Source organism: Pinus tabuliformis, chromosome J, assembly GCF_031772625.1.
Source record: "Pinus tabuliformis cultivar Carrire ecotype Pingquan chromosome J, CPIR1, whole genome shotgun sequence".
Classification (NCBI taxonomy): Eukaryota; Viridiplantae; Streptophyta; class Pinopsida; order Pinales; family Pinaceae; genus Pinus; species Pinus tabuliformis.
Genome location: NC_142295.1, coordinates 1,563,706,777 through 1,563,731,030, shown reverse-complemented (window position 1 = coordinate 1,563,731,030; position 24,254 = coordinate 1,563,706,777). Strand labels below are relative to the sequence as shown.

The following is a 24,254-nucleotide window of genomic DNA, read 5'->3' as shown; positions in this document are numbered from 1 at the left end:
TGATCTCTTCTTGATGGGCTGGCAGGCGTCATTCCTTACTATACTTATCTCCCTGATTCTTATTTTTTCTGCTGTAGCTTTCCTTCTGTTGTTGCTTGCTGACCCTTGAGCATGTGCTATTTTTTAGCCCGCTCCGCCTTCACTAAGCCTGCAATTGGAGGATTCTACTTGATTGCAATCATCCTCCCTAGATTTTCTGCCTCGATTTTTCCTAGTGCCTCTGCTTTTCTCATGAAACTTGTGATCTGGGCTGCCATCACTGACATCTTTCATGTGTTGTTCATCGCTGTCATGATTTTTCCTTTGACTGTCCGAGTTTTTTTGGATTTCCCGATGGCTGTGGATTCCTTGTTGCGTTGTACATTCTCTTCCTTGATGTTTCTCTTTACTCCTACGTTGTCCTATTGTATACCAAAACTTCATTCTTATCATTTTTCGATGGGAGTTATGGCACACTGAGGTAGTATTCCTCCTAATTCTCTCTGACGATTCCTTCTTCCTCTCCACAACCTGATTCGCATGGTGATCCGCTTGCTTATTATGCATCCTCAAGACATGTTTGAAGGTTGCATTTCCGGATCCTGCTAAATTCCTTCTAGTTCTTTGGATGATTCGGCTCATAAACTTGTTGTTTGGGTTCCTGTTTCGAGCCATTATCTCAACTATGATGGCTGAGTCTCCTATGATGATAGGATTTTGAATTCTTTTTTTTTTATCAACCTTGTTCCCATCAGTGAACTATATGCTTCTGCCTGATTATTTGACATTCATCCCAATCCCCACTCGTAAGTGGTTATTTTTTCCCCATTTGGATCATAAATTATTCCACCAGCTCCTGCTTTTCCCGGATTATTCTTTGAGGCTCCATCAAAATACATACAGTGTCTATTCTGAGTTTTCTTCTAGCTTTCCAACTCCTCTTCCATTATTCTTAATTTCCATTTTTTTTTTGTATTTTCTTTTCTCTAACCTTTCTGCCCATTGTTGTCTATTATGTCCTTGTTGAGCCAATCCCTTTACTCTTATTGGAGAATGTTATAATCCGTTGGTGCAGTTCCTTTTGCGTTAAAAATTTCAGAAGTCATTCCCCAAGTTTTGGATAGTGTTTTCCCAATTCTTGGGCTTTGATTTTTGAAAATGCTCTTGTTTCGAGCCAACCAGATTTTCCAACATAACACTGTTGGTATACATTTCCATATTCTTATAATCGTGGCTTTCTTCTTTGTTTCATAGGGGTAGGCTTTCTCAAGGGTTCTGAGAAATTCCGGCAATGGTTTGTCGAAGCTTAAGTTAATTTCCAATGGTTGTATTAGCTACTTCCAACATTCCTTTGAGAATTCACACTCTTGGAATAGATGTTGTATGTTTTCTTCCGCTTGCCGGCATAAAGGGCATCTTGATGGCCCTTGGATGCCCCTTTTTTTTTAATTTTCTGCAGTCAAAATCTTCCCTTTTAACAAGGTCCATATGAAAATTTTTATTTTTGGCAGGCTTTCTAATTTCTAGGCTAGTTTCCAGGAGTCCCATTCCCGGTGATCAATCTGCTCTTGGAGGATATTATATCCAGATTTAACTGTGTACTGCCCATTGTTTGGATCCCATAGGTAGTTGTCTTCCTCATCATAGTGGATAGGAGCTGCCCCTTTTAAATGTTGTTTGATTTTTGTCCATTGTCCTTCTAGGCTTACTGGAATGGCTGGAATTTTCCACTCCTGCCACTCCTTCTGGTTCCATAGTGAGATTGAATGAAGAGTGTTGAATCCATTTCCTTTTAGCCATTCTTGAATGCCTTCAACTTCCGGGAGATTTTGGATTTGACCTTTCCCCATGACCTTGTCCTCCCATATCGAAATGGTTTTCCCGTTACCTGGAATTTTTGAGATGTGGCTTCTCATTAATGGAATTACTTTTTTGACTAGCTTCCATACTTGAGAACTTTGTCTGATTGGGATGATTCCTTTCAACAACTTTTCCTTGGATCCATCCATGTATTTGTTAATTAGGATTTTTTTCCACCAGCTCTCTTTACCTGTTATGAGTCTCCACACTATTTTCATACCAAGAGCTGCATTCATTAGTCCAGGCAGTCGAATAGATAGCCCTCCTTTTTCATATGGTAACACTACTTGAAACCACTTGACCAGGCTGAACTTCTTGTTTTCTTGCTTCCCTCCTTGCCATAGAAAGCTTCTTATAATTAACTCCATCTGTTTATAGGCGCTTGCTGGTGCCATGATTATAGCATATTGATAAATCGGAAATGCTGCAAGAAGAGCTTTAATTAAGGTCACCCTTCCAACCATATTTAACCACATCGTTCCCCAATTATTTATCTTAGCTTGCATTTTTTTGATCTGTTTTATCCATATTTCAGTTTTCATGCTCTCTTTGGAGATTGGGAGTCCCAGGTAGAGGAAATGGCTCCATCTTTCTTGTGCTAGGATTTCCATGATTTGGGATATCCTTTGCATAATTCTAGGTGGAACATTCCAGCCATAAATCCTGCATTTAGTGTTGTTTAATAGCCCTCCTGACACCTGTAGGAATTTATCCAATGTTTTTTTAAATCTTCTGGCTATTATTGTTGATGCTCCTCCCAACAGCAGAGTATCGTCTACAAACAAGGAGTGATTTATGGTTTTTATTCCTTTTGCTATTCTTAGCCCTGTTATAGCTCTTTCTTTCCTCTGGGCTTCCAAAGCTCTGCTTAAAGTCTCTGCCATTATTATGTAAAGAAAAGGGGAAAGAGGGCAGCCTTGCCTAAGACCTCTTGTGCTTTGGAAGAAATCACTGGGTCTTCCATTTATGAGAGGGGCTATCCATGGAGTGGAGATGCATGCTTAAATCACACCTATTATTTCTTCTGAGAAGCTAAGTTTCTGAAGGACAACCATGAGATAAGGGTGGCTGACCCTATCAAAGGCATTTGCCATGTCTAGTTTGACTATCATGCCTTTCTCTTGTTTCTGGATACTAGAATGGACAACTTCCTAGACAATTATGACATTATCGATGATTTGTTGGTTTGGCACAAACCATCCTTGGTTTTCAGATATGATTTGAGGCAGCACTTTCTTGATTCTGTTTGCCACTAATTTAGTTATTATCTTATAAGAAGAATTATGTAGAGAGATGGGCCTGAATCTATTGGAAGTAATGGGATTTGCCTCTTTTGGGACATGTGCCAAATATGTGGACTTTGTATTGCCTCCCATCTTCTTCTTTTTTGAAGATGTTTTTCACCATTCTTATGAAGTCCTTTCTAATTGTATACCAGTGGTTTCTGAAAAAAGCTATGGTGAAACCGTCTGGCCCTGGTGCTTTATCCGGATGTAGACTCCATATGGCCTCCACTATCTCTTCCTCTATTGGATCTTTGCACAAATATGCATTTTGTTCTCTCTTTATTTTCTTTTTTGTGTGCTGCAAAATTTCTTCATACTCAGTCGTTTCTTCTGTGGCTGACAGTAGATCTTTGAAATGCATGTGGGCTGCTTTTTTTATTTCTTCCGCTCCTTTAATTCTTGATTGTCCACTTGGATCTTTTCTATCTGGTTTCTAGCTCTTCTAATCTTCATAGAATTATGGAAAAAGGACGTGTTCCTGTCACCTGCCTTGAACCATAAACTCCTGGACTTCAATCTGGCCTCTTCTTCATCTTTCCTGTTTTCCCTATAGATTTCCCAAAAGATTTCTCTCTCTTTTAAATAGTCATTCTTGCTTTCCTCTTTCCCCTCTTTCTCCATTTGCATGCTGTCCATTTTCTGTTGGAGCTCTTTTTTCTTTTCTTTTCTTTTTTTGTTCCTCTGTTCTTGCCCATTCTTTTAACTTGGCTCTTAAATTTTTAATTTTTGTCTCCCATATGTAATGAGGTGAACCTACTACTCTTGGTTCCCATACTGTTTTTACTAACTTGCTGATTTCTATGTTGCTGTCCCAGGTTGAGCTGTATCTGAAGGGGAGCGGGCCCTGGTTCTCCAGCTTACCCAAAGCTATTAAAACTGGTTTATGATCTGAAGTAGTGGTGTGGATGATTTTTGATTTTATAGAGTTGTATTCTGCTACTATACTTTCTTGAATTAATATCCTATCCAACCTTTCTTTGATATTACTTTTACCTACTCTTTTGTTGTTCCAGGTGTATTTCCCATTATTTGGGGGAATGTCCAGAAGGCTATGCTGCTCCATAATTTCTTCTAGAGAGTTCCTAGAGGGGTCTGTTTGATAATTTCCTCCAAATTTTTCCTCAATACTTCTTACTAGATTTAAATCTCCTCCTAAAATCACCTTCCCTGCTTGATTTTCCTGTAAGATTTCCTTCAAAGAAGCCCAGCATTGTTCTTTATCCTTATAGTGATTGGGGTCATAGATGTTTATGACCTTGTACCTCTCTCTTGTACTGATTTTCTTGAGGTCCGTTATTATCCAGTGCTGATCTGTTTTCTTTTGAATCAATTCCCATATTCCATTTTTCCATATTGTGCATATACCTCTGGATGCTCCTATTGCCTGCATGGCTTCTCCTTCATACTTTCTAAACTTTTTTTTTGAGATTTTCAGTGTCTTGATCGCTGCCTTTGTCTCCTAGATCATTAGAATATCTGGGTTTTCATTTATTAATATATCTCTTGCTGCGTTTTCCTTAATAGTTGACCCCATTCCTTTGCAATTCTAGGAGACTATTATCATTATTTACCTGCTTGGTGGTACACGGTGCCCTTCCCCTTGGGTTGGCTTCTCTCATTGTTCCTTGTGCTCTTCCCTAGGAAAGTATCCATAGGTTGCTGCGTTCCTAGAGCTATTTCTTTTGCTGCTGCTTCGTCCCTTAGTTCCTTGTTTGTCTTCCTTCCCACTTTTTTTGATTTTCAGTATTTGGGAATGCTTCCTTTGCTTGCTTTATGGTTAAGATTCTGTCTACTGATGGGGGAAAAGAGAGGTGGGGGTTTCAGATTCTAGGGAAGTGGGGAGAATGGTTAGGCGAATGAGGGGTTCTAGATCTAGATTTGGGTCGGGGCGATGGGGGAGCAGAGAAATCCAATGGATCGAATGGGTTTGCAGTGGCAAGGTCTGCATTCGACGAGATAGGTTGGACTTCGGTGGATGTTGAGGGCTGAGAAGATTGGTTTGGTTGCTTGTTTGCAGTTTTTTTCCTCTTGACCTATTCCCATTTATTTTCCAGATCCTCCGTTTTTTCACTTTCATTTTCTTGTTTTTTTGTACATCTATTTGTGAAATGACCATATTCTTGACATACCTTGCATTTGAAGGGAATCTGCTCGTAGTCCAGCCACTTTATGTGCGTCCACCGGTCCAATTTGATTTTGATATCTTCGGGGAGTCCTCTCCCTAGATCCACTTCGACACATATTTGGGCGCATGCATGCATATTTTCCTTTGGCTTGCATCAATCGACTTACTTCCCCACTGCATTTTCTATGGCTTTAATTGAGTCGTCTCCCCAGCAGTGGAGAGAAAGGTGTGGAATCTAACCCAGAAAGGTACAACGCTTGGGACATCCATTTCTGGATCAAAGTCCGAGGTCCATCTGTTCAGATACAACCCCCTTGTATCCATGAAATATGAACCATTCCTGAAAATCAAGTCTCGATCCTTCTTGGTCTCGAAATGAAATGTATAATATCCTCTGTCCCAAAACCTAATCGAGATCTTCCCATTTATTGAAGTCGACCAGTTTCTTTCTACCCATTTTTGGACAGTCCTCGGTGATGGCCACAGCCCCGTGAACTGCCCTACTAATCCTCGTTCTGCCAGGGAAAGAGTTGCCTTTCGGGGGAGGGCCATAGGAAGAGATATCTCTGGTATTTCTTCCATTCTTTTAACAAACTTTGAGACTGCTGGTCTGTTCTTAGCCGGTCCCATTGCCGAAATGAGGGAGGCAAATGCTTTGGTTGTTTCTTTCGATTCCTGATGGTGGACTGAATGATGATCTTTGTTCTCTGGTGGATCCATTTTTCTCGAGCCTCAGCAGTCGCAGGCCGTTGAGGGCAGCTGCGAATTGCTCGCTGCAAGGAGGTGCGCGATCTCTCTAATCTAGAAGAAGTCGATCCTTAGTAGCTAGAGGTCGCTAAGAAGAAGCAGACATGCATCTCTGAGTGCTACAGCTGCAACTAGGGCTGCGCGTGGGCGGTCTCAGGAGCTCTCATTTTTTCCTCTCAATACCACCTAAAATTATCCATTGAACATTGTCATTTAACCTCATTTTTTAAAGTGAATTAAGGGATTGAATTTTAAGGACACCGTAACTATTTTTCATCAAGTAAACAAGGGGAGATCTATTGTTCTCATTTTCTATGATTCATCTCATGAGATACATACCCTAATAGTTAATGGAAATATTAAATTCTTTCTTAAATTGTCAACATTGCTATTAATTGTTTCAGGATGTTTGAGAGTCGTTCTAACCTCAATAAATTTCATGTGGTGATTTCAGGATTTCAAAATTGGCAAGATGAGAATGTTTTTGTTGAATTTTTTCATGTATGAGGGCATGGAACTAACATTTAATCAAGAGCACCAAGTTCTTTATGTAACTCGATGATGGTGGAATTGATTGTTGAACTTCTTTGTCATGACCATAGCAAAAATACATCCTTGAATCAAGCATAATCACTTATTAGGCATGTTAAGCTTTTTTTTTCTTATTTTAATGCTAAGAGGGCGATATTGATGATGAGAATCTTAATATAGGTAATGGAAACATTTCTACAAAATTATGGTAGGCCATAGAACTAACATTTCATTAAGAACACCAAGTCATTTATGTACTTCGCTGGTGGAATTGATTGTTGAAATCCTCTATCATTACTATAGTAAAAATGCATCTATCAATCAAGCATAGTCATTGATTAGGCATGTTAAACTTTTTCTATCTTGTTTTAATGCTTAGAGGGTGATATTGACGATGAGTGTCTTAATATAGGTAATGATTTTAATGTTATGTGGCTATTTGTTGTAGCATAATCTTTTTGGACTCTAGAGGCCATTTAGAGCCTCTTTGTTCATTAGATGGATTGTATTTGGTGCTATTTTTGTTATATGCACCCTTGCTATGCACATGAGAAACTTTGCACATTTGTGTACAAGGGTTTAGATTCCTATGGATGCACATGAATATATATATATATATATATATATATATATTTTTATTTTTTTTTATGTTTTTTTCTTTCAAAATTTGATATTTTATGTATTTTTTGATTGACTAGTCTTTTGATATAGTGTTTTTCAAGTTCTAGTTTGGATCAAGACTTTGGGATTGGTCAGTGCAATTCTATTAACATTGTTGAGAATGCTATAATCATTTTCCATCAAGCAAACAAGGAGAAATATATAGTTTTCATTGACATGATTAATCACATGAGATATTTAATCTTGTTTTGATGTGATTTTGTATCATCCTATCAAAACTTATGGCTCATGACAGAGATCATATTTCAATATTGATACCTGATGTACCATTTGGCATCTTATATATCAATTTCGTTTTCATATATATATATATATATATATATATATATATAACAATGTGTTTGTTTGATGCTAACGTTGTTTTAGAAGTTCAAAAAATTGCCAAAAAAATGATTATTTTTGTATTTTTTCAGGTTTCCCACTAGTTTCTGATGTTTTCCTTAATATTTCCAATAATTTAAATTTCAAAACTACAGTGATAAATTCCCAATAATGATAAATGTAAAAGTGAATCTCAAGACAAGTTATGAACAAATACCATTTAGGTGCAAATTTTGCCCTGAGTAATGGATTTTGCTAAAAACTACCCAAAGAATGAAGACATTCAATATCTTACTAAGCACTACACAAATCTTCCAGTGCTTTGGAGAAAATCCATTTTGGCCAATGATCAATAGAAACCATAGTTTGAGTCACAACATCCAAATACAATGCAAGAAGGGCAATCCAAGGTGAAAACCAATAGCTCTAAATCTCTTGAAATTTTGGAAGATCAAGAAAAGGAGATTAGGACTTGGAGCGCTAGCCAATCTAGGAAGATCTCAGGGTTGAAAATGCACCTCCTATCATGCCCCAAGAACATCGTGAATTTATACCAAAAGACACATAAATCATAGCTGAAGAAAAGAGCAATCTTGCAAATTCAAGTCCATTTTGGAAAGAGGAAAGGACCCTAGGTGCACCCAAAAATTCCTCGTCGAGTAGAAGAGTTAATAAGCTCTCCTCGTGTTCTTGATAATTCTTATCTCAATACATTAAGATTGAAGGTCCTTCTCTTCACTCATTTAAATGGGAATGACATTACAAAGAACTTATCTAGTGCAAAGCTTAGCCTAGCCTACTAAAAAAATTGTTGGAGATCACCACACTTGCTCACAACAGATAAGGAGGAATACCATTAAACCACATTTTGAGGAAAATAACCAACTTGGTTCACCCTCCGATATTAAGACACAAGATTCTCTCCCTTATCAAAAGCATTTCTCCAATTTTTCATGACCTTTCTTACCCATTATTATTTTTAAATTACAATTTATATAATTCGGGAGTTGTTACATTCCCTTTAACATACAGAACATGGATATGTGACAACCCCAATTCACGCTTGGATTTAGAATTCACCCTTCTCTCTACAAAAATTATTCACGTACTAACGTAGATAACATATATTTACGAAAGGTTGCAATTAATTTCCTTTTGCTTCTTACAATAATGATTGCAACATTACTTTTAACTACACAGTGATGTATGCATGTTATCAAATTGCTTGACTCTTAGAATCAAGCACAATTTAAATAATTTAACAATATATAGTCATTACAACATAGACTATCAAAAATATATATATATATATATAAACCATCAACAATTTAAATAATTTAACAATATATAGACCTTACAACATAGACTATCAAAAATATATATATATATATATAAACCATCAAAGAGACTTGGCTTTGCTTCATTAGTTGATGTATCTGCAAGAAAAAAAAATTATAACTTCTATTGATAGTAAGACTTACAAATATCATTCCCCAATGGGGTGAATATTAGAAGTATGAGATTGGTGGAGATTCGTGCCCACCACCCTAGGCAGTTCAAGAATGCTCAACATTAATTCTTGGCGGCGGCGTTGCCATCCCCTTACACGTCGCTGCATGCAAGGTAATTTATGGAATTGTTCGAATGAGAGATTATTTGTGCTAGTTGGCATGCTATGGTGTTGGAGTTGTTTTTGTCGGCGGGCCAAGTTTTTTCTGACATTCCTAAGTTTTGGGGTTTACACCTGCTCGGGTTAGCAACCAGGGTTAAGAGGATAGTTTGCATGCATTGCAGTTCCTGGTGATTGGGTACAACCAGGTAGCAGTAATGGAGTCTAGGCTTTGAAGAAACCATTTAAATTGACGCCCAGGGGAAGAAGTCGCCCTCTTTTCATGCAACCTTGTGGTTATGTTTTCATTGGGTTCTCAATCTCTTCGCCCTATCTGAGTTTCCTTTTCTCTATATGGAATTCTCATGTTTGGGATCTCGTATGGTCGTTTTGCTTTATTGTTGATAGTTTCCTCTGGTTAATTGCTTAGTTTTATACATGCTCGAAAAATGTATGGGTTGCCCAACTCCCGTTGTGTCTGAGTTACAAAAGTGAGAGGGTTCTACTTGTTAAAAAGGGAGAGCCTATTTGTGGTTGTTTCTCATTGTTTCGACATTGGGGTCAGCACCCTAATGGTCAGTCTGAGGTGTTCTAACTTTTTTCCCTCTTCTCCTGCCTTGGAATTTCTTAGCTTTGTAAAACCTCTTTGGATTTGTGGGTTTATCAATCCTCTAGACCGAATTGCTCCATGGCTCATCTGTGTTTATAATTGTATAGTCTGATTTGTGGGAGTGATTATAAATCTTTATAAAGCGTTGAGTTGTGTGGTTGAATACTTTAATATAATTATGTTTGTGACTATGGTAAATGGAGTAAGTTGACAGTGGTTACCTAGTAGTGGTTTATGAGTCTTTGGACCCCAGGTGGCGGTGACATCAATTATCTGCAAAAGCTTATGGCAGGTTTGACTGGAACCTCTTGGCTCACGAGACCTGGTGTCTTAGTGACAAGTTCGTTGTGCCTGAGAGGACAATTTCACTGTGTTCGAGTTAGTTGATGTGTGATACTTTCCAAGTGGTGGTGTCTTGGTAGTCCCAGCGTAAGCATCTGTCGGTTGTATTTGGGGGATATACAGGCCCAAAGTGGTTGGCAAGGCACCATGCAACGACAGTGAATGCATTCAATGCATTGGGGTGGGGGTGGTGGTCGGGCCCCAGGGGGGCGTGAGTAGGATCAAAATCAAGTTGGATAGGTAGCAAAAATGTTCCATGCTACTATCTCTGCTGATGTCCGCAATGAATTGCATCATTTAGAGGAATTGATAGCTAGAGATAAACATTCAATGTCTGATTCAGAGGCTGTGGAAGAGTTTGGGCTATTGGTAGTAGACCTGGAACACACGAGGGGAAAGAAGCAATACCTTCAAGCTCTTTTCCTATATTGGAAAATGAAATCATTGATTGGAAGGATTATGATGGAGAGGCAAGCCACCCAATATAATACATTTGCCAACCTGGCAGATGTCAAGTGGGAGCAACAGAAGATGAGATTTTATATGGAGCGGATGTGTCGCTAACTTGACAAAATTTAGAAGCACATCTTGAATATGGCACCTCCAGCCCTAAGATAACGAAAAAGTTACCCCCAACTCCCAGAAATGTCGTTCGGCGTTTCAGATACTGAAACGCGTACGAAACAGCATGGAAGCGTTTATGTCATGTTTCACTTTTTCAGAAATGGTCAGCCTAAAATCGCGGAAATGTTTCAAATGAGTTTCAAGAAAATTGGATCTGTTTCCAGAAAATATGGATATGTTTCCAAGTTTCTACGTTTTCCATGTTTCCAATGTCCCAGTCACTTTATTGCAATAATATATTCTAGGTTTGTTTGTCAAGAGCATGTAAATCCAGCGGAATTCTTTGCAGACCCATTGATTATAGCTCATCTAAAAGTGAACATTTATCTCGAAAAAATATTCATGACATGATAGAGGTATTTGCCAAATCTAAAGGATGGAAACATTGAATTTGGAATGGAAACTGATAAGGTATCTATGAAATTAAGAAGGAAAGTTGTTACTCACAAAGTTGGCTCGTGGAAGCAGTTTCGGCTATATTGAAGCGTGCATGGATGCAGGTTGAATAACTATCTAAGTCAACGTTTTCTAAAATATCTTTTCTCATTTTGCATTAGGTTAAATTTCTTATCATTTCTTTACTAGTATCATATTTCACAATATTGAATTGCTTAAATTGTGGCATCTTGATTCTTGGTCATGTGATCTTAGGTTGTGAATATATAAATCCAACTTCTTTCTGTGAATTTCAGAGCATCTCCTGTTGTAGCTATTGGAATACAGTCCAATTTATATTGTGTAGATGCTATTTACAATGATTAAATTTACATCATATTCGGTGATATTAAACCATATTTCTATGTCAGGACTCCTTTAGAGTCTAGACCAAGAAACTGTGCAACGTACTATTTACAAAGTCAAATTCACTATGCTGCGTTTGTGTTAGTGCTCCTTTAGAGTCTAGACCAAGAAACTGTGCAACGTACTATTTACAAAGTCAAATTCACTGTGCTGCGTTTGTGTTAGTGCTGTCAAATTCATTAGAAAAATATATTTCATAAAGTATGATGCGACTTTGAAAACAATCTTATATTCCTGGGTATTGACATTTTAATCAAAGGTGCCAACTTGGATGTTATAATAAGCATTGATGATGATAATGTTTATACTGAATTGACCATGATGATTTGTTTATGTTGAATTTATGATGATGATTATATATTGAGTCAAAGAATCTAATGATGTAATTTCTTTGTAAAACTGAAGTTTTTTATTTAGCTACTCTGTTAATAGATGGTCCAAAAACCTGGTTTCCCCCAAGGCAGGTTGAGATGATCTTCCGCATACCATTTATGGGATTGGTATTGTAACATCTTTTGAGAAATAAAAGAATTTACCTCAGCTTACAAATAAGAAAGACATACAAAAATCATAAAACCTGATCCATCCCACAATAAAGAAAATTATATTGCCACATTTCAGTCTTTTCTCAGTCATTCATTGATGACATCAAGATGATTGAGCTTGATGACAGCATAAAGTTACCTGAACAACTATGCAATGAAGAAACTTAAATTGCCCGCTTCAAGTCTTCTCTCAGTCATTCATCAATGACATCAAACATCAATAGTTTTAGACAATAATACAAGTTTTTTATAGTCCATGAAGAGCCATGTTCTCTGAACCATGCCTCTAGTCTCACTACTCAACATACCAGTAATATTTAACATGCCCATGGCTGTCTTAACCATGTCCAAAATCTGAATCCTGTCGAAAGCTTGTGAACATAAACCTGGGATGAATTAGCCCGTCCAATTTTCAATCATATTTCCCAGTGTCATTTCTAACAAACACGTTACAAATGAGAATTGCAGCTTACCTTGAAGCAATAAAATTTTCATGCACAAAGTTGAGGGAATATTTACGAGTCCTTTTGGAATTATATGGTTTACTGAACAGATCTCTCTCAAAGAACCAAATTTCACAAATATAATTTTGAGAAATGCAACACTTTCAGCCATTATAAAACTTTTTAGTTGCCATCTAATAAGAAGAAACTTAAAATGCCAATATAAAGCACTTTCAAGTAGCCAAAGACTGTAGCTTCTTCTCAAGCTGCTTTGCTCTGCGAAGTGCATCTAAAGCCTCAGTTTGCTTACCTGCCCGTTTAAAATCAAGTGCCTTCAACTTCTCTGCTCTGATATTTTCTTCAAGGCGTATCCTTTCTTCCTTTGAACCTTCGGTTTTGTCCACATTTGCTCGTGCAGTGTCATTTCCCAAGTTACCATGAACATGGCTAGATGTAGAAACCAAACCCTTATTCTTGGCACTGACTCCTTTGGTTGGCATCTGGCTAAAAATATCGTTTTCTTTCCAGCCAATCCCTTTCAAGGCAGATAACAACTGGGGATCAAAAATATCATCTACTGCCCCGCCATCATCATTGCTGATGCCATCAATTGAAGTGTGAGCTTGTGAGTTCCCAGCTAATTCATCCATCTGAATCTCCAGTGACTTTGCTAGCTCAAATTCAGCTTCAGATTCCTCCAATTTACCTTCACGCTTTAAAGCAAGAGCCCGCCTTTTGTGTGCAAGGGCATCCTGCTGCAGCTTCATACGATCTCTGCCTGGGGCCTTCTTGTGCATTTGTTGCTTCTTTGATGAGGTACTACTGTCTTTACTACCTACTGAAGAAATTAAAATGCTATCAGATGCTAAATCTGGCAGTATTTTTGCAGTTGTTTGAACAGACTGTACACTAGACATAGAGCCTTTCTGTATTTGAGTATTTGTTGTCTGTGCTCTTTGTTGAGAAATACTTACTGCATTGGGCACAGTAGATGATGACAACACATGCCCATCATTCCCATCAACATTGTGCTGCAGCCCTTCATCCCTTTCTAGTAATTTAGCAAGCCGCAACTGCTCTTTAGCTTCTGCTAGCTTGCCCTCCCTTTTCAATGCAAGAGCCTTTCTCTTGTGAGACAATATTTCTTGCTGCAAACTCTGTAATGGGGGGGCAATGGGGGATGGAGGGACATTTGTGGCCTCTCCATCATATTTAGCTGCATTTGTCCCAGTTGATATGTCACCACCATAAGGGAGTGCAGCTTGTGTTGTCTGTGAAAGTTTATCATATTGCATGTTTTGCTCTGGACTAGCACCAGAAGCTCCTATGACCTTCATCTGAGCTTTGGCTACATTTCTCCTTATAGAAATGCCACTTGCACTAGTGGGGGCATCACTCACTGGCTCAGTACCACTAGACTTCAGTAGTTTTTCTCCTGGTTCCAAAAAGAGTGGCTTCCAGTTCTCGCCAGTAAGCAAATCAATGCTGTTTGTTGGTTGTCTTTCTACATCAAGAGGATTTATAGCCTTTGTAAGTGCATCTTCCTGATCCTTCCGTTGCAAAATCAGAGGAACCAGATCAACACCCAATCTCATTTCACCATGCTCGTACAATGAGGGATTTTTCTTTGACTCTCCTTTCACATTAATTCCCAAGAATTTATCTTCCTTGTCGTAGGATGTAGCAATGGTAGAAGCACTCTTACTTTCTATTGCCTTTGATCCTGTAAAATTGTTTTGGCCACCAGAAGACTTAGAAAATGCAATGCATAATCTGACAATAGAAGATAAGTGTCTCATGCAGATTTCTCAATGCAAATATCCACAAGCACACAAAAACTTGAACTGAAATGTGTGAACATATTACCTTGTTGTGAGATAGAAAATTTTCCTGGCAACCTCTGTAAATCAGACATGCCAGTATCAGATGGTTGGCGAGCAGTTAATGAGTCTTTTCTTTCCACTTCATTGTTGTCATCAATACAACCCACGCTCCTCAATGCTGAGAGCATGGGAGGATCCTGCATATCTTGTTCTCCCACTTTTTCAGTGTCTTCTGCCATTTTAACTGATAATGCCCCTAAATCACTACTTTTTCCTTTATGGTTTGGTTTAGAAACGTCTTGCATAGTATTTGAGTACATGATTTGAGTCTTCTGTGATGTTTCTATCTCTTCTAACTGCTGTTCTAATAGGTTCCCCTTACTAATCTCTGCATTTGCCTCATCAATTCGCCCTTCTCGTCTGAGAGCAAGAGCCTTTCTTTTAAGCCCCAGCAGCTCCTTCTGCAGCTCTGCTTTGGTTTTGATTTTGGAAGATAATGGAGTTGCCACTGAAACATTCTTGGCAGTCTGTGCAGGATGAGAATTTTCACCTTCAGAATTGTTTGTAAGCACCCTCGGTTGATCATCTTCTTGCCAACCCAAATCTTTTAGTACCTTGGCAAGTTCAGGGTCTCCCATATCTTCTTCGGTTACTTCAATCAATTCATCATCTTTATCATCTAACCTCAGAAATCTTACATCTTTCCCTGGTAATTGTAACTTTTTGTCCATGTGGCCAGGCTTTAGTTTTTTATTGTCTGCTGGATTAAAGGCCTCCTCAACACCATGGACCCGATGTTCCAATTGTATGTCTCGAAGCTTCCGCATACCTCGTGCCACTACTCTTTCAGGATCTTCCTCCACCTTAACTGGTAATCCCCCTGAGTCACTACCTCTGCCTTTATCATTTTCTTTAGAAACCTCTTGCAAAACATTTGAATAAACATTTCGAGTTTTCTTTGACTTTTCTATCTCTTCCAACTGCTGCTCTAATAGTTTTCCTTTGCTTAACTCTGCATCTGCTTCATCAATTTTCCCTTCTCGTCTGAGAGCAAGAGCCTTTCTTTTAAGGCCCAACAACTCCTTCTGCAGCTCTGATTTGGTTTTTGAAGTAAATGGAGTTGTCGTTTTAACATTCCTAGCAGACTCTGAATGATGAAAGTTTTTACCTTCAGAATTGTTTGTAAGCACTTTCAATTGGTCATTTTCCTGCCAACCAAGATCTTTTAGTGCCCTGGCAAGTTCAGGGTCTCCCATATCTTCATCAGTCACTTCAATCAATTCATCATCTTTATCATCCAACTTCATAAATTTTACATCTTGCCTTCGTAATTGTAGGTTTTTGTCCGTGTTTCCAGACCTTGGTTTTCTAGTCTCAACTGGATTAGAAGCCTCAACACCATGCTCCTGATGTTGTGATTGTTTATCTTGAAGTTCCTTCTCCAGCACCTTGGCCCGCCGCAGTTGTTCCATTGCCTCAGTAACATTACCTGCACGCTTTAGTGCAAGAGCTTCTCTCTTAAGGGATAACACATCTTGCTGTAGAGCCGCTCTATCATGGTAAGTACGAGAAGTTGCACCTATAGGAGGCTGAATTGAAGATCTAGAACCATATTCAATATTTACACCAGCACCATCCACAGACAATGGTTCTTCAGAAGTTTCATCTGTCCACCCAATAGATCTCAAGGCTGCAGCTAATTCTGGATCACTGATATCATCATCTGTCACATCAACACCCAGATTATCATCGTGTTCATCTCCCATGGCTGCCAACTGGTTTAGATCAAAAACAGAATCATCTGCAAGCTTCATGCCTAGGCCTCCCAAGGAATGGGCTTCTACTTTTGACTCATTATCCAAGCCACGTATCAGTGCAGCAAGCTCATCATCTGATTCATCCCCCTGATCAATCATCTCTTGCTCTTCCAATTGCTTTTCTAAGATTTTAGCTTTTTTCAATTCCTCTTTTGCTTCAACAAGCTTGCCTTCACGCTTTAATGCAAGGGCCCTCCTTTTATGTGCCAGCACCTGCATCTGCTCAGCACCAACAACAGATTCATTCCCTGTGTTTTTTATTTTCTGAGATTCACCAAGAAGAGTTGACAGTTCACCCTCCAAATTCATCTTGCTTCGCTTTCTATCTGCATCCTGCAAATCTGCATCAGACCATCCCAGCTCCTTGAGTGCAATGGAAATATCATCCTTTTCATCCTTAGTTTGTCTTAATGATTTCTTATTCTTCCCCATAACAGAAGGCTCCAATTTGTCACTGTCCTTCAATGTCTCTGGAGTCTTCCTTACTGAATCTCCAAGATCCTCCTGTCTTCTTTCACTGCTGGCTAAAGCAGCACTGACAGCCCTTCTCCTGCTCTTTCTCAAAGAAAGCTCTAAAGCTTCAGAACGGCGTTCAAGCTCCTTGCCTCGTTTAAATGCCTGTAATGCTTCCTCACCTTTTCCTTCTTTCTTAAGAATATGATATTTCTTTTTCTCCTCCTGGGCCTGCTGCCGAAGTTCCTCAGGTGTAAAGGAATCATTCTCATCATTGGCATGGGTAGCACTGTCCTTAAAGCTGCTCTGAAAATCATCATGCTTTCTATCATGAGCTGTATCATTTCCTTCCTGGTGCTTTGAACTGGAGGCATCCTCTGAAACCCTGGGATGATCAAGGCAATCATCTCCAATGGAGTCACTGTCTGTTGAGCTTTGAGGCTTCTTACCAGTACTGAGCACATGTTGTAATATTTCACTCTCGGATGTTGTAGCTATTCTTGAAGCACCTATAGATACAGAATAAAAACAACTTTTTAGTATATATAGCATAATGTAAGCTTCTGCTGATAACTTTTACAAACTTTCAGGGAAATATCGTGAAGCCATAATATAGGCAACATTTTTGGTCAATTTTTGTTTGATTATCAGGCAATCGCAGTTTAATAAACTTATAAAGTCTATAGCAGGAAGGTGATTTCAGTATGAAATTTGATATACTAATTATACAGAGTTATTTGATGCCATTGTAAATTTTAAACTTTAAAGTTATACAGAGTTATTTGATGCCATTGTAAATTTTAAACTTTAAAGTGCTTCAATGAACTTCTGAAACAACATTGCTGCAATTAACTTCTTGTTCTATTTTCTCATTCGAACTCCTATTTCAAATAGTATATGTTGAAGTGTGTGGTAGCTTCAGAAGGTCTTCTACATAGGCTGTGTCTTAGCATGTGGAAGATGATGTATTCCGTCTTTAGGTGCTTGCTTGGAGTAAGTGATTTATATATTCTTTCCTAAGCCTAACTTAGGAAAAGTACAATAATTAAGGCCAATTAATTATTGTGGACTATTAAGTCATTTTTAAAGGATAAATAATTTAATTATTTAAGTGACTTAAAAATAATCTCAACCGTTGATTTCCAAGATCTTCTAGAAGGGAGATTAGAGTTAGGGATTTGGGCTTAATGAAGATTATAAAAGTAGCCTAGTGAAAAAGTGAAGACACACACAACAAAAATTCAAGAGAGCGAGCCATCACAAAGAGAGCAATTTTCTCTAGTGCGAGTGGCTCAGTGGACTAGAATGCAAAGGACAACTATGGGAGAATTGAGGGTAAACCAGGAGGCCGAGTTGAGTAAATTGCAAGACCAAGTTGCTGGAGGAGGATCTGATTTGGAGAAGGCTGAATTGTTGGGGCTGTGTTTTTCCTAAGGCACAGTGATAGCTCGCAGGGAGGGCGCATGTCGATTTGCCTGCTGATTGATCGGGCCAAATTTCTCCAGGCTGATTTCCCAGTGGCTGAATTCCTTGGGCTGAATTCATCTTGTGGAACCAAGTTACAAGTTCTAGTTATTGTATTTTCCTTGTATCTTTGTGGGTTGAAAACCCAGATTTTCCAAATTAATAGATGATGGAGAATTGTTGTGGGTAAATTATTTTTGCAATGTGTGATTGATTTCTCTTATTAAATTCCGCTGCATAGTTTTCGGTAATTCAATATTTATTTGGCTGAATAAATAAATTGTTGGCAATAAAATTTATTGCTGTGAGAAAAAAAATCTGGTTCGCATTTAACATGTATCAGAGCTATCTAGAAGACTCTTAGAGAGAGATCTGAGATCATGAAGGTTTGCAGCAATGAGTTTCTTTTTGTTGTAGCAGAATTATTTTCTTAAGATTTTGCAACTGGGTTTTGTGGTTGTGGTCAATTTGTGGAGGTGGCATCATTGAGCAATTTGTGATATAAAGACAAGCTGGATGGGGCTATTAATATCAGTCCTTGGATGGAGCGAATTACCGTGACTTTGAAAATGAATGGTATGGGGGATCTTGTAAACAAAGACATTCAGGTTCCTTCAAATCCAAACCTTAATCTCAAAAATATGAAAGCAAGGTGTATAATTTTGGATGGTGTGAGGGATCACATAATTTCTCACATATCAGGGAAGGGCACCAGATGTCAGATGTGAGTGGCTCTGAACGGTCTAGGTAGCTCTAACCGATCAAGGTCAAAGTTCAAATGAAAACATGAAAATGGTGTTGCAAGAGAAATTAAACAGCATCAGAATGAACATATCTGAAACTGTGACATCATACCTCACGAGAATCCAAACGGCTCATGATGAACATGCAATTGTTGGGGAAACTGGGTGATTTGGAGCTAGTAAAATTTGCTTTGAAGGGTTGCGTTAAGCATTGGACTACCTTTGTAGATGGGATCCTTACTAGGCAATAGCTTCCTGACTAAAGCCAGTTGTGGGATGACTTCATCCAAAAGGAGATCTAGGAGAACTTATTGACCGAAGGACAATGAAAGGGTACTGAGGAGAGAGATGAGTTTGCTCTTTGCTACAAAAGCAAAAAAGGGCAAAGCGAATGCCAAGCAAGACCAGAGCCGAGGAGGACATCCACAAAATAAAAGGAGAAGGACATGAGCAAAGTCAAGTGCTTTGCTTGTTGATTACATTTGTTGGTCAAAGTAGAGACAAGGATCATCTTGGCAAGGATTGGTCATTTCTTTCTACCTGTGTGATTTACTTTCTGCATATGTGAACTTACTTTCATGCAAGATTGAATTTAATTTCCTACAAGTGTGCTCTTAACTTCCCCACAGTGTGGATTTGATTGCAAGCACAGTTTGGACTCGAGAGTATGTAGAACCTTGCCAAGGCTTGTGAGTTGTATGTACCCCTTTCGTAAAAGTAATTGTTGGTACTACAACACATAGGAAGATTAATTGTTCCTGCATATATTGTGCATGACAGTTCGCAAGTTTCATACGAATCTCGGATTGACAATTAAATACACAGTCTTTTGGTTGTCCTTCTGAGCAATTAGAAAGGTAATTAAAAGGCCCGTCAATCACCACACCTTACAGGCACCCAAAGAAATTCAAGGACGAGATAGAAAAGGCCTTCAAAGAACCTCTAGCTATGGGCCACATCAAACCTAGTTCAACCCCATTTGCTTCATCAGTGGTTTTGGTGAAGAAGAAGAATGGCACATGGAGGATGTGCATTAACTACCGAGCACTGGGCAAAAAGTCCATCAAGATCGACGAACTATTGAACGAATTGTATGGAGCGGTATATTTCTCAAAGATTGATCTATGGTCAGGATATCATCAGATTCGGGTGTGAGAGCAGAATGTGCATAAGACGGATTTCAAGTGCCACTATGGGCATTCTGAATTCTTGGTCACGCCATTTGGACTAACTAATGCACCAACCACTTTCCAGTCTTGGATGAACCACATCTTCAACAAGCAATTGAAGAAATTCTTAATGGTGTTCTTCGACGATGTACTCGTATACAACAAAACATGGAACCTGATAGAGTTACAAAGATTCTTTGAGATTTGCAACCTGTTGACCACTACGTGTCAATGACCCATAGCAATACACCCCCTTTTTTCGCAAAAAGGATAGCGCAAGATCGATGTGTTTGTGCCGTCCAGCGATCATCATCATCCTGAGGATCATGTTATAATGTAAACCCATTCTGCATGTGTATAATGTAAATAATCTCAGCGAATCCGTGTCGTGTATGTAATTGCCTAGGTAAACCTACTTTTCTGATGATGATCTACATTCCGGGAGGTTTTTTGTCTCACCGATCCATTCTCGAATGGTCAGCAGAGTTTTCCTTCAGCGTTACCCCAAAGCCGGAATTGATTTTGTCACTGGGATCTTAAGGGAGTTCTAGTTTTCTAGATCGAGTCTATGTAAAAGTGATTTGGGAATAATCTTAACTATTTGGTTAGGTTATTTTATTACAAATTGTTTGGTCTAATGGATTATATTTGTGTCGCGGAAATGGGTAGTCTGTGAGGGTCTCTTGCAGATGGGTTTCCCTCTTTATGATGTAAAAGATATGAAAATTATGTTGTAAAGTGTCTTGAAGGTTGGAAAAATAATTTATCCCCTCATAGGTTAATTAATTAAATTTTTTGGCAAAAAAATTTATTAAAATCCTATGCCAGAAATTTAATTAATTCTAGGTCCTAAGTAAATTTAAATTCTCCGAAGGCAAAATTCGTCGGTCCTTAAAAATCAAAATTTAAAAGGTCTCAGAACTAAGGTAAATTGATTATTTTGCTAAATTTTAAGCCTTTGGTCCCTGTGGTTAAGTCAAAGTCAAAATTTTGAGGAAATTAATTCAAAAAATTAATTTTTGAATTTATTAAAATGCATTTAATTGAAAAATTTGAATTTCCTCAAGAATTCAAAATTTCGACAGATCAGATTAAAAGAAATTTTGATCGTCATCAACGGTCGAGATTGCTTTGACAAGGATCACTCAAACTAGCCATTCGAGGATTTATCTTTAAATAGGGAGTCATTTGTCAGTGAAAGGATCCGACCTTTGAGTCGTGTGCTAAGTGAAAAGCTCTTCTGTAATCTTTTTTTGAATAATAAAGAAAGACTTTGGGGTTAAATTTCGTCAGCGTTACTCTTCATGGAAATACTGTAAGATGTATCGTTTTTCATGTGTAATTTTTTTTTAGCCATTGATGATAGCTTCTGAAGAGTGATTTGAGTAAATGTATCTTGCTCAGTGACTAGGGTTAGAATAATAATCTAAATTCTAAATGTAATAGCAGGTATCTCTATTTGTCTGAGTTTTATTATTGTTTTCTCGCTCTATTTTGATGGTTGAATTGAGTTTTGCAAGAAAATCTTGATTTTTAGATCATCGGGCGTTCGGGGAAGTTTTTAGTTGGACCAGCCAACTCCCGATCCGTGTTTTCTGAAGAGCCCAGCTTGATTTGATCTCGAGCTTATCATAAGATTTTTACTGGTGATGCATGAAGGGTTTCGAGCTCAACACCTCCTTTAAACTTTAAAAATTTAAATTTTTTACGTGCGAAATTGATGAATTTCGCTGTTGAGAGCCTTAGATTGTCAGATCAGGGAGCGGAGTTGGACTCACACTCCTCAGATCTGATAGATCTGTCATTCCTGTGCATAGATCTGTAAATTATTTTATTTTTGGTTTTCTGACTTGGGTTTTTCTGGGTCATTGTATATATCGTTTGGGTGTTTCTTGTTGCCTTGCAGCTACAATCTGAAGAATAAAATTGTGTAGAGTCCAGATCTAGGCACTGGAGGGTAAGATCTGGATCTCTGGGGTTCATCAACATCATTTTTGTAGGGATTCTATCGAGATTTTTGCAATCCAAGGATTTAAATTTAAATTTTTTTACTTTTGATCTAGAAATTTCGTAAGGGTTTTAGGGTTGAATCTAAAGCAAGTGGATTCAAAATTTTAAATTAAGATTTCTGGATATTTTTTAAAGAGGTTTTGGGCCACCATTTTTGCTGATTGGTTCGCTGCCTAGATTTTTGGGTTCACTGTGCAATTTTGATTTTTTTTAAAACACATCTGCTGCAACATTCACGCAGTCATTTTTAGTGTGGCTTCCTTCTTGCAAAAAATGTGTTTTTAAACCTCGGTGGACTATTGTCTCATATTCCAAATCTGTTGTCGCTCCTCCCTCTGCAACCCACATCCATTTTTCCCTCCGCAGCTCCCCATCGCTGCATTTTCTAATCCATCCGTTGCTTCTTCATCAAAACAAATCCGCCAAACCATCTACAGTCCTCATTGCCCTCTCCCCATCTCTACAACTCCATCTCTAGAAATCCACACTGCCATCCTCACACCCCTGCCTTCCTGCAAAAATCACCATTTACGCTACCAGGTCCATAATCCGCTCCTCATCCTTGTTGCTCGTCCATCAAACCTGCACGCTGCTTCATCGACCAAATTCCCTCGTCGTTGCAGCGTAACCCTCAGCTCATCGCTTACCTTTCAACCAAGGAGACCATCTTGAGTTACCTATCCGCAGCTTCACGTCACTCTACGACTTTCTCTCCCTAATCTGCCGTCCGTCGATCTCTGCTCCTCACTCCCTCTGTCGCCATCTAACCTACACCCACAACAAACATACATACATTTCGACTTTTTTTTATTTTGTATATACAGTACGCATATGAGTTCAGTTAGGTTTTTTACAGTTTTAGTGTTTGTACACAGTTAGGGTTAGCGTATGCATACTTTCAAGTTTAATTTGATTTTCGACTTAAGTTAGGCCCTTTTTATTTTTTAAATTCGATTTTATTTTTTCATTTTATTTTATCTTCGAATTGTTGTTTTGACTTTTATTTTTTAACTTTTTTTTATTTGATTTTTATTTTCTTATTTTATTTTTATTTTTGATTTGATTTTGATTTTGATTTTTTTTATTTTTATTTTTATTTTTGATTTATGGTTATGATTTTATTATGATTTTCATTTAAAAAAATCTAAAATCCTTACCAAAAAAAAAAACATTAAAAAAAAAATCTGAAACATTTTAATTTTTTGGTGACGTGAGAATTAAGAATAAAATAAATTAAGGGATTTGTGCTTAAACATTAATTTATTTTTTAATGTGTCCTGTGGCCCATTAAAAATTTGATTTATTAACCTGTTGATTTGTTTTACTTCTTTATTTATCACATTGAAGTTATTGCATAAGAAATAATTAAAATTAAAATTTGAAATTCCTTGGTGTTTCTAGTATTAAGTGCTAAGTCTTAAATTTTCATGATTCTTCTATGGTCAAGGTAAGATAAATGTTTTAAGTAATATTGGCGATAGAAAAAAGTTAAATGTTCTAGATCTGAATTCCTAACGAAAATCATTTTAAGTCTGAAATCTCTTGCATGATATAGTTTTGGGCATTTACATTTAATCATTCAGGATTGTCACTATTCGTCACATATTGGAAAATTGTTCTGGATAACTTGTTTTTTTACTTAATCTATGGTTAATTCAAATTAAAGGCACTGGTCTATAATCATTTCTATCTTGTGGACGTGTCTTGGTTACATTAGCGTTTAATCTATTCATCTAAGTCAATCGAGATTTGTTTACATTCGTGAAGTTGTCCATCTTTAAGTCTCCTAGAGCCTGTGTTCCACAGGCTATTCTCATTCATCCACCTTAGGAACTACCCCCCTTGACTTGCCTAGGAGAGATTCTAAACAGAGTGAGTAAGGATTAGAGTGACAGCCCTTACTCTGAGCATTGTCACGGTGCTTAGACACTTTGTGCGACAACACAACCATTACAAAGTTTACATAGTTCGTCAAAGGATTCTCTCGATTGGGCGTGCCACTGGTAGATTTGACAAAGAAAGGGCATTCAAGTGGACAGAAGAGTCAGATAAAGCATTTAACAAGCTCAAGCAGGTGATGAGCTCATGCTTGGTATTGGCTCTTCCCGACTTCAGCCAACCCTTTGTATTAGAGTGCGATGCTTCGAGTGAAGGGATAGAAGTTGTGCTAATGCAGATTAAACATCCAATTGTGTTTGAGAGTCGAAACTCAAGGATCAGGAAAAACTTTAATTTATATACAACAAAGAGATGGCATGCCATTATGTACGA

The 24,254-nt window shown here is 38.0% G+C and overlaps 1 protein-coding gene across 1 annotated transcript in view; it reads right to left on the bottom strand.

Annotated features, from left to right (window-relative positions):
* Window positions 1-12,196: 12,196 nt before the first annotated feature.
* Window positions 12,197-24,254, bottom strand: part of LOC149233468 (phosphoinositide binding protein) — an 81,683-nt gene continuing 69,625 nt past the window's right edge. The window contains exons 3-4 of the mRNA XM_089379762.1: window positions 14,371-17,106; window positions 12,197-14,227 (exon numbers count right to left, since the gene is read on the bottom strand). Coding sequence (XP_089235888.1) covers window positions 12,738-14,227; window positions 14,371-17,106 — 4,226 coding nt within the window. The 3' untranslated portion in view covers window positions 12,197-12,737. The remainder of the gene's footprint in view (window positions 14,228-14,370; window positions 17,107-24,254) is intronic.